We start from the raw sequence: 9,518 nt of genomic DNA on the forward strand, positions 1-9,518 counted from the left end.
TTATTATTCCTAAATATAAACAATAAAAATAACAACCAAAATTTATTAAATATAAATATGTTAATGGAAATAGATGGTTTAATTATTTTAAGATTAATTGAATTTTATTAGCTTGCAAATCATTTGCATTTTTGAAACTATCAATAAAAAAAAAAAGATTGAAAATTTTATAAAAAATAAATTAATGATTTTATTAGATGCTTAAAAATTTTATTAACTGTTTGAGAAAGAAAAAAGAAGGAACTGTAGATTGAGATAAGCAAACAATTAATTTGTACTTATTAATTAGAAATTCTATAAAGATGTCTGAAAGTTCATAATTTTGTGACATAAATTTGAATTAAACAATACATACATATATAAAATCTTTAAATTAATAAGATTATTAATAAAAAAAGTGTTTTAAATTTTTTATTCATAAATTTATATTCGTTGAAACTTAGTTTTAAAAGGAGGAAGGTTCAAACATAGATATCTAGTTAAACAATTAAGATTAGATTTTTTCTTAAATAAACGAAACTTCACTCACATTTAGTTTATATAGTTTCAAAAGCTATTTTTCAATTTATTTCAGCTAGGTAACAGCTTTATTAAAGTTAGGAGTTAATCCTTAATAAATTACACCATTTTAGCTATAGTTATATTATTCATTTTCAAAATTTTATACATTTTTATTAAGAGCTTCTTAAATATTTTTTAATCTAGCATTAATCTCATCAAATTAATTACCAATCATCTAAGTTTAGCTTTCAAAAAATGAAATAGTGCTAAAACTATTGTCATTTGAGGAATGTTAAGATAGAAAACTACTATAAGGTTATGTAATCTATGAAATATCTTTATCTATTTCATTAATTTTTTTTAAGTATTAATTTTATGGATCTTTATTTTTAATTGATTCTTTGATTTCTTATATATTATAATTTTAATAATGCTCCTTAAATTTATAAAAGTATTCATCAGTATCATTACCTAGCTAAAATTAAATAGCTTCTTCTAAAGAAAGAAAGTATTCTAATATTTTGCTCTAAAGATTAATTTCAGCTTAAGCTACTACTAGAGCCTTTTCATTATAATTGGGTTAATTTTATAATTTTTAGTATTATTAGTTTTGTCTTTAACTCATTTTTACTTTTTTTTATAGTTTATTTATTTTTTGATATAAAATTAAAATTATAATTTTATTGGGGAATGTCTTCGCTTTTTTTTTTTCTGAAATATTATTTGCACCCATATTTGTTGTAAATACAAACTATTTTAATAATTCTTTTATTAGTTCATCCCTTTACTTTTTTTGAGATAATTTAAAACCTATTAAATCTATAATTTATATGTTAATATCAAGCTTAAATTCAGTTAGATTTATAGTTAATTTTTAATATTTTTATTATACAAATTATTAAAATTTTTTTTAGCAGAAATCATACCTTAAAAATTTAAAAATAAAATGAGTAATAAAAATTTACAATTTGATAAAGATTCTTTAAAATAAATTATTAACATTCAATCTAACTAAAATGATAGCTAATATATCAACTAGAAAGATGTTCATCAATGCACTAATTTATCAAAGAAAGCCTTCAATTAGGAGCTTGAGCCTTGCCTGTTTAGGAAGAAAGCAGCTTTTTAATACAAAAAATCAAAGGAAGATTTAAATTATAACATTGGTAAGAAAAGGAAGAATGTTTATGATAGAAGTATAAATGTTAGGGAAAATTAAAAAAGGCAAGACAATTCCTTAAGCATTCTTACTCGAAGATTCATGAAATAAATTCGATCTGAATAAAACTAAACAATAGATCTAAACTAAGTATCAATTGTTCTCGGAGTTTAAAAGAGGAGGATATATGATATCACGAACGTGCTAGAGGGTAATTTTATATGGAAAATTTTTTAGAGCTTTAATTATCCTTTTTAAAATTAATTGAAACAATAAAGGGGGATTTATTATTTCTTCATCTAACATCAAAAGGAATAAATTATGTCAAAAAAGTGTCAAAAAATAAACTCAAATGGATAGGACCACCTAACTAAGAAGCAAAGGAGAATAGAATTATAGCTGAAGTTTAGCAATTAATCGCTGAAGAAATGATTTTAGACAAAGTAATATATGAGTTTAATGAAAAAATTTAAAATCTTCTGTAGTAAAAAGAGGATTTTTGCTACTTCAACAGAATGGACATATAGCAATTAGGCAAAAATTAAAAACCAAATGAAAAAACTATAGTCATTCAACTACCGAAGAAAAGTATAATTTAAATCAAAGATTTTTAGAAAGAATAGAAAGAAATAAAATCAAATATGGAGATTTTAAAAGGTAATCAAAAATTTGAAAGTCTTAAAAGAATATGTATAACCTCTACCTCGATAGGGAAATTTCAAAAAGGTAATACGCAATATTAATCACCCAAAAAAGATAATAATTAAATAAAGGTTTATCAAATTAGCCAGATTTCAAAAGATCAGTGAGTAACAATTTATACGAGAGATTAAAACAAATGATATTTTCAATTGTGGAAAAAATAAAATACCAAATTTAGTAACTCAATAAACTAAATGATTTTTTGAATACTTTTTAGAAACACTTATATTATTGTACTTACATTTATGTTAAATTTATTTGAAATATTTAGCTTTCTTTGCTATTTTTAAATTAACTAATTAATAATTTCCATTTACTTCAATTTGTTATAAGTAAGACTGAATTAATAAACGAAAGAGAGATCAAATAAACTGACTTCTTTTTTTCGTGTCATTTTTACTCTTGACCACAAAATGACTTATAGGAGTTGCTAAAAGATTGTCTCGAATATCCATTTTCATCAAGGCGATTAAATTCTGTCTCTATAATATACTAGAAGGCTGCTTCTAAAGTTTAAAGGTAGTAGCCAGCTTTATCACTATATTCTGTATTTTTAGTTATGAAGGACCTAACAATGTTGATATCATGAATTATTTAGTACTATTGGGATTTAGCTAAAATATAAACTGTTATATCCATTAAATCTTCTGGTCCAATCTAAACTTTTTCATTGGAGTTATTTTTATGATAAAATTTATGAATGCATCTCTATATATTATCAAATACCTTCAATATTAATCTCAATTTGCCAATAGGCTTCTTTTCAACCAAAACCTATTTAAGAGCGTTTATGCATAAATCAAAAGGGATATATTATTTTTAAATATCTTATTCAACCTCTTCTTTTATCTCATCTAAAATTATTTCTTTTTCTAATTATTTTACTTTTAAGGTATTTAAATCAGCTATCTCATCTTATTAAAGATGCCTTTTTTTACTATTTGCGCCTCTTAAGTCAGTTTGATCAGATGCACTTATGGATCTTTCATAGTTGATCTAACAATATTATAAATTTTAATCTTAATTTTATTTTGTTTCCTCTTCTCCTTCCTATTTCAAGTTATCTGGATTTGTTTCTTCAGAAAACTCTTCTTCTTAAACTGTTTCGTGTGACAAAACAAACTCTTAGGAGAAATATTTACTTTCTTATTCTTCTAATAATATTGGCAGAACATGGCCTTGTTAAATTTTAAATTATTGACACCTTTCTCTTTCTTATTTTCTCTCTTAAATTTCTTTTAATTTCATTAATGAATAATCTAAATTAGATAGAGTTGATTAAGAATTTAAATCTTAATTTTTAGAGGTTTAGGAATTAATTGATGATCTTAAATTTTCTTCTTGGCAATTCTGATCTTGCTCATTTTGTTAATTCTCTTCTTATTTTTCTTAAATCTCTTCTATTTTATCATTTATTTTTTTAACACTATTTTCTTGAGCTAATGAACCTGCTTATCCTTATGCCAGCTAAATTTGTTATTTTTAGAGTTTCAATTTCTTATGATACTGTTTGAATATGTAAGCGATAGTTAAGTTATTAAGACAAAATTGGTCTTTTACTTTATAGAATTAAGGTTCCTTCATTTTTAGTGGTTCAAATTTTTATTTATATCTTTAAAACTAATGAGTTAATGTTTTAACTGATATTTCATACTAGCATATATATACGCTAAGAGATTTATTTACCTCAAAATCAAATATTATGTTTACTACATAATTCCACAGAACATCATCAATCAAGAGCTTTGAATTTTCAAACTTCTCTATAATAAATGGTATACTGTAATAGTTTTTTAAAAGATTGCGAAAAATTGTTATAAAAATTTTTAATTCTTAATACAATCTATCAATATCTTCTTCTGAGTATTCACTGTCATCCGAGTTTCTTACAATTTAAACACCTCTCGGTGATTCTTTTTATTCGTAAAACTGTTGAAGTAGTGAAACTTAATCACCTTTTAGCTAATTCCTATGGGATTTGGGATCTTTAATAATAAACCCATTTTAGTAATTTTCTAAGTTACTCTTCTTTTTCTATTTATTTTTATTGGATTTATGAGAACTACTTAATTTTGATAAATGAGTTGTAAATAAGCCATCAATATTATTTTCTAATAATATACTTCGATTAAACCAGCATTCTGTAAAAATCTAAACAAAGCACCGTATAATTTTATTTAACCAGTTTTTTCTATTTGAGTAAATCTAAGTTGTAAAAAAGTTAGTGACTTTTTAATAAAAGGCTATTGAATTCATAATCTTATATTGAAAATCAATTTGGCCAAATATTATTTCTTTTTGTTATTCTTTGCTTAACTGCTGCAAATAGCTATTAAATTGTTTTTAGCTGCTGACTTAACCTTATAAGAGTATTTATGATTAATTCTAAGCTTGATTTAAGGAATTCCTGTTAGAGCATGAAGATTGACCACTTTCATTCGAATGTTTTTTTATTGAGTTAGATTTTTGATGGAATAAAGTTGAAGGATGATTACTTATTGAGCCTGAAAAACTTTACATTATTAATTCAATTTTGCCAAAAACTTGCTCCATTTCTTCGTCAAATATTTCATTGTTATTTTTTATAAAATTGTTAATTATTTTTTAGTTTATATCTCTAATTTTAGCAACATCCTCAACAGACATTTACTATTCTGAAATATTATATTAGCTCTCAGATTATGAGAGCTTTTATTTTTCGAATAAATCCCACTTGTCTCTACTTTTTACAGCATCTACATTTTCCGTTTTCATAACTGTTTAAGATTATTTTTAAAGCTCTTGCTTAACTTGCTTTCTTTCTTCTGGTACTAACATAGATTCTTAATTCTGGATTTATTCTCTAGCTATATTCCTTGGTTTTCTATAGTTAATAAGCCAATCCATCTTAATCTCCTACTCAATATTTTCTAATGAAATAAAAATTAAAAAATAAATTTTGAACACATTTATTATTATTTATTTTATGAATATATATTCCTACTATAAAAATAGTTTTACACTAATTAATTTTCATTCTTTTAATCTCTCTAAAATTTAGTATTTATTTTTATAATAAAAAGTAGATTTTTGGATCTTTACTTTTTTAGTTTAATACGAGAAATTAGAAAATGAAATTATTACTTAATTTGACAAATAAGTGATCTTAATCGCATCTTTACTGAAATTTCAATTCAACAACTGACGACTCTGATGCTATAACTTACTTTAAAGAGTTTTCCATTACTTTAGCCCATTGCAACTCCCTATCTTAAAATAATTAAGATGCCTAATTTAGATCTATGATAAGCTAGTCAATCCATGCTACCTTTAAAAATAAATAAATTTAACTTTTTTCCTTTCATAGCATTTTTCATTAATATAAAGATTATATCCTTATATTTTAGTAGGTTGAAAAAGCTTAGTTGATATATCAAATTAATTTACTTATCTTTAGAGATCATTTTATTGCTAACTTTTCTTCTTGCGAGGAAAGCAAAGAAAACCTTCTCTTTCGTATTCTTATGAACAGTTTTATCTCATTTGATTTTAGGAAGATATTCTCTGCTCCTCATAAATATTTTTTAAATATTGCTGTTATTGTTCTTCTAAAATTTAGAATTTTTTATTTAGCTACTCTTTCTTTATTTATAAATCACTCGAACTTGTTACCTAACCCATAGCCTCTAAATGCTAAAAAGTATACTTTCTTTACTCTAAGATACAACTATGATATTCAGTAGACTAAATTACTGAAAACTGTTTACTTTCCTTTACTTATTAGTGTTAAAGTATATTTAAAAAGGTTAGCTTTAATATACAAAGCTTTATTTGTTTAGCTCTTTGAATAAATATTTTAATATTATTATATTATCCAATTAAATTTTGTATAAACAGCGAATAAATTAAATAATAATATGAATGAAAACTATTTGATCGCAATTTTTCATCAGAGTTAATAAATATCATCAACTTTTGCTTTGTTTACAATATTCTTCATCAACTATTAAGAATAGTATTAAATTCAAAGTAATAAAAATATCAAATAATAGCTATCATTTTACAATGCAAATACTTTACCCTTAATAATATTTATGATAATTATCAAGACTTTAATAATATAATTTCAATCTATTATAATATAATGATAAGATATTTTCTTTTATACAAAATTTTTATTTCAATATGATCTGAGTTGCACTAAAAATATGAACCATACTACTTTTTAAAAGTTTAAGACACAATTTTGGATATTCAAAGACTGAATATATGTAAACTATTTTTTTTTAATGTAAATTTAAATACCATTAAATTCATTTTTTTAAAGGCAATTAATTAAATTTAAATATTTTAATTATTTTTACTTTTATAAGCAGTAATTTCCTTTATTTAATCCTTAAAGTTAACAATTAATAATTGCTTTACTATTAACATAAATTACCACAAATTAAAATAATATTCTTTATTTTTCAAGATAATTTTTAGTTTATTTTTTATATTTTTTGTATTTTATTTCATTAATAACTATTTAAATTTTATATTAATATTAATTTTTGTAAAAAGTAATGTTTTAGTGAATTTATGAGTTATTGTTTAGTAATAATATGTTTTTCTTTAGTATTTTTTGTGATTTTATAAGCTTAGAAGGTAATTTAAATTATCTTTTAAAGCAGATTATAATTTTCAGAGATATTAAATATTCAAATATTAATATTATAAATTAAATTAAATGAAAAATTAAACACTTTTTCTACTTTATTATTTTTTTGTTTAATTTAAAGTATATTTTAACAATTTGTTTAGTTAGAAAATTTTACTTTTATTTTATTCCTTAAAAAAAGAAAGATTAATCTAATTTTAAATGTAAATCAATTAAATTTAAGAAATATTTTATTAATTAAAATAAGTAAAATATAGACCATAGACTTTTATTGCTTATTTTATTTATTTAATAAACAATTAAGACAATAAATTTAAATAAATAATAACATTTTGAGTGAGGAATTATCTTAATGTTTTTAAAAAAAAATATAAAATTTTAGTTATCATAAAATATAATATCTTTCTAAATATTGAATTAATTCTTTAATTTTATGATATTGCTTAACTTTTTAGTAAATAAATTTCTCTTACAAAATAAGTAGATGGTTAATTTTTAAAAGATATTTATAATTTATTTTTTTTATTTTTAGTGATTTTTATTCAAAAATTATTATTATTAAATGTGAATTTAAGGAATAATTGTATACAGAAATTTCGATTAGATGTTTTATAAAATCTTAATTTTTAGATCTATCCCAAATTTTACTTAAATCATTTAGCTTATTGATCTATATTAAAGATTTCATATAAGTAAATAAGATAATTAGCGTAATTGTTAAATAATTATCATCAATTTTAGCATAGTAATTAATTAAATGCCATCACTAAATAAAAACACAATAAAATGACGCTATCTAGATTTATTTGATGAAAGATATCTTTCTCCTGCTTAAGCATAAAAACTTTTTATTTTTAAATAAAATTAACTAATGATTCTCTAAAAATTTTAGTATATTTTTCAATAGTGAATTTATATTTTTTTATAGGAGAAAAGTTGATTAATCTTATGTAGAAAAATAGTTCTATAAGAAAATTAAAATTATAAACTTATGGTAGAAAATACTACAAATAAATTAAATAGAATAGAAGACTAGTAGTAATAAAATTGGTCAAGGATAAATAAAGGGAATTTATAAACAATTCTTCAAAATTAAATAAGTATAAATAACTATATAAATAAGTAAATATTTCATTCTATTTGCATACAACAGAAAATACTCTCAGCTATGAAAAGCTTAAATTTGCAATAAACAACAAGACAATAAATATAATGAAAATTTATTCATATAATAATTATCTAGTTCATTATTTAAGGTATTTCATTTAATTATTATTTTTATTTTATTTTTTATTGCTTACTCTATGAAAATGGCATAGAATATGTAAAATATTTAAGTTACTTATGATAACTAATTAAATCTTATAAGGAAGACTAATATTCAATAGTCAAAAATAAATTTGTCAATACTATCAAAAATTTTTGAATAGCTATTTAATGATTAAGCTTATAGCTGCCTTTAAAATTGTAAAAAATTCACAATCATTTATATCAAAAATAAATTAATAAATCAAAAAATTAAGAAAATAATAAAAAAGCCAAAAAAAATAATGAATACCAAGGTTCTTTTACTTTTAATCGCTGTTGTCTTCGCTTGCTTTGCTCGTGCTGACTTGTAAGATTGTTACAATATTTGTGATGAGTAAGTCAAGTAATGCCAACCTGCTCCTTCTTCTCATGCACCCACTTGTGGTGATATTAAGGGTAGATGCTATTACTACTGTGAACACTTTGGCCATCCTTTTGGAGAAGTCCAAGCTTTGTTAAACAGATCAAGAAAAATCTGAGATACTATTAACTAATCTTAATTGGTTTATAAAGTAATCTAAAGATAGATTGAATTGATTAGCAATCATTTAAAAATGCTTTAAATAAAATCGTTTTTTGTTCATTTTTATATTTTTATATTCTATGAAGTAAAATTTAACCTGGACAAAGCTTACCACAAAATATATAAATTTATTTACATTACATAGTTTACAACCACAAGTTTTGTGTAAATTATCTTCTAAATTATAATAAATTTTAAGGTAAGGAAGGAAGTAATATTTAATCTATTTGAATTCTTTTCTCTCAAATATTAATAAAAAGGAAGTCTTAAAAATTAAGATCTATCTTCTTAATTCACATATTTTTATTTTTGATTGATCATATTTTGAATATTATCTAAAAAAGTTATTTTCAAAATTCAAGTAGACAACTAATTTTTAAAACTTAATTGGTAAACACAATATTATATTGGAAATACATTAACTAAATATGGTAAGTTTACTTTTTAAATGAATATTAAATAAAAGAATATTTTTTTGATAAAAACTCTGACCAAAACTGTTAGAAATTCTTCAAAAAATTTATTATGTAAGATATTATTATGAAGTTTCTAATAACTAATTTTAAAACAATAATAGCCAATCTTCAAATAAGAAAACTCTATAATACATCAAATTATTATATAGTATTAATAACATTAAATAATTTAACCACAAAAAAATATTTAATTGAATTTTATTGTATTCT

The 9,518-nt window shown here is 21.6% G+C and overlaps 4 protein-coding genes across 4 annotated transcripts; 3 read left to right on the forward strand and 1 right to left on the reverse strand. All coding sequences in view use genetic code 6, as the record gives it.

Annotated features, from left to right (window-relative positions):
• Positions 1-302: 302 nt before the first annotated feature.
• Positions 303-1,160, forward strand: TTHERM_000695709 (transmembrane protein, putative; the record flags this gene model as incomplete). Its single annotated transcript, XM_012800472.1, has 1 exon — positions 303-1,160. The coding sequence occupies one exon, from the start codon at positions 303-305 to the stop codon at positions 1,158-1,160; it is 858 nt and encodes a 285-aa protein (XP_012655926.1).
• A 287-nt stretch (positions 1,161-1,447) lies between these two features.
• TTHERM_00695710 (transcription factor) lies at positions 1,448-2,469 on the forward strand (the record flags this gene model as incomplete). Its single annotated transcript, XM_001025582.3, has 2 exons — positions 1,448-1,871; positions 1,973-2,469. 2 exons carry the CDS (start codon positions 1,448-1,450, stop codon positions 2,467-2,469), a joined length of 921 nt encoding a protein of 306 aa, XP_001025582.2.
• Positions 2,470-2,752: 283 nt separating this feature from the next.
• TTHERM_00695700 (vacuolar sorting protein 9, VPS9 domain protein) lies at positions 2,753-6,214 on the reverse strand (the record flags this gene model as incomplete). Its single annotated transcript, XM_001025581.4, has 3 exons — positions 5,789-6,214; positions 5,486-5,669; positions 2,753-5,271 (listed from the first exon to the last, which is right to left on the reverse strand). Exons 1-3 carry the CDS (start codon positions 6,020-6,022, stop codon positions 2,753-2,755), a joined length of 2,937 nt encoding a protein of 978 aa, XP_001025581.4. The 5' UTR covers positions 6,023-6,214.
• A 2,091-nt stretch (positions 6,215-8,305) lies between these two features.
• TTHERM_00695690 (transmembrane protein, putative) lies at positions 8,306-8,788 on the forward strand (the record flags this gene model as incomplete). Its single annotated transcript, XM_001025580.3, has 1 exon — positions 8,306-8,788. One exon carries the CDS (start codon positions 8,306-8,308, stop codon positions 8,786-8,788), a length of 483 nt encoding a protein of 160 aa, XP_001025580.2.
• Between the last annotated feature and the right edge of the window lie 730 nt (positions 8,789-9,518).

Source organism: Tetrahymena thermophila (genome assembly GCF_000189635.1).
Source record: "Tetrahymena thermophila SB210 genomic scaffold scf_8254187, whole genome shotgun sequence".
Taxonomy (NCBI): domain Eukaryota; phylum Ciliophora; class Oligohymenophorea; order Hymenostomatida; family Tetrahymenidae; genus Tetrahymena; species Tetrahymena thermophila.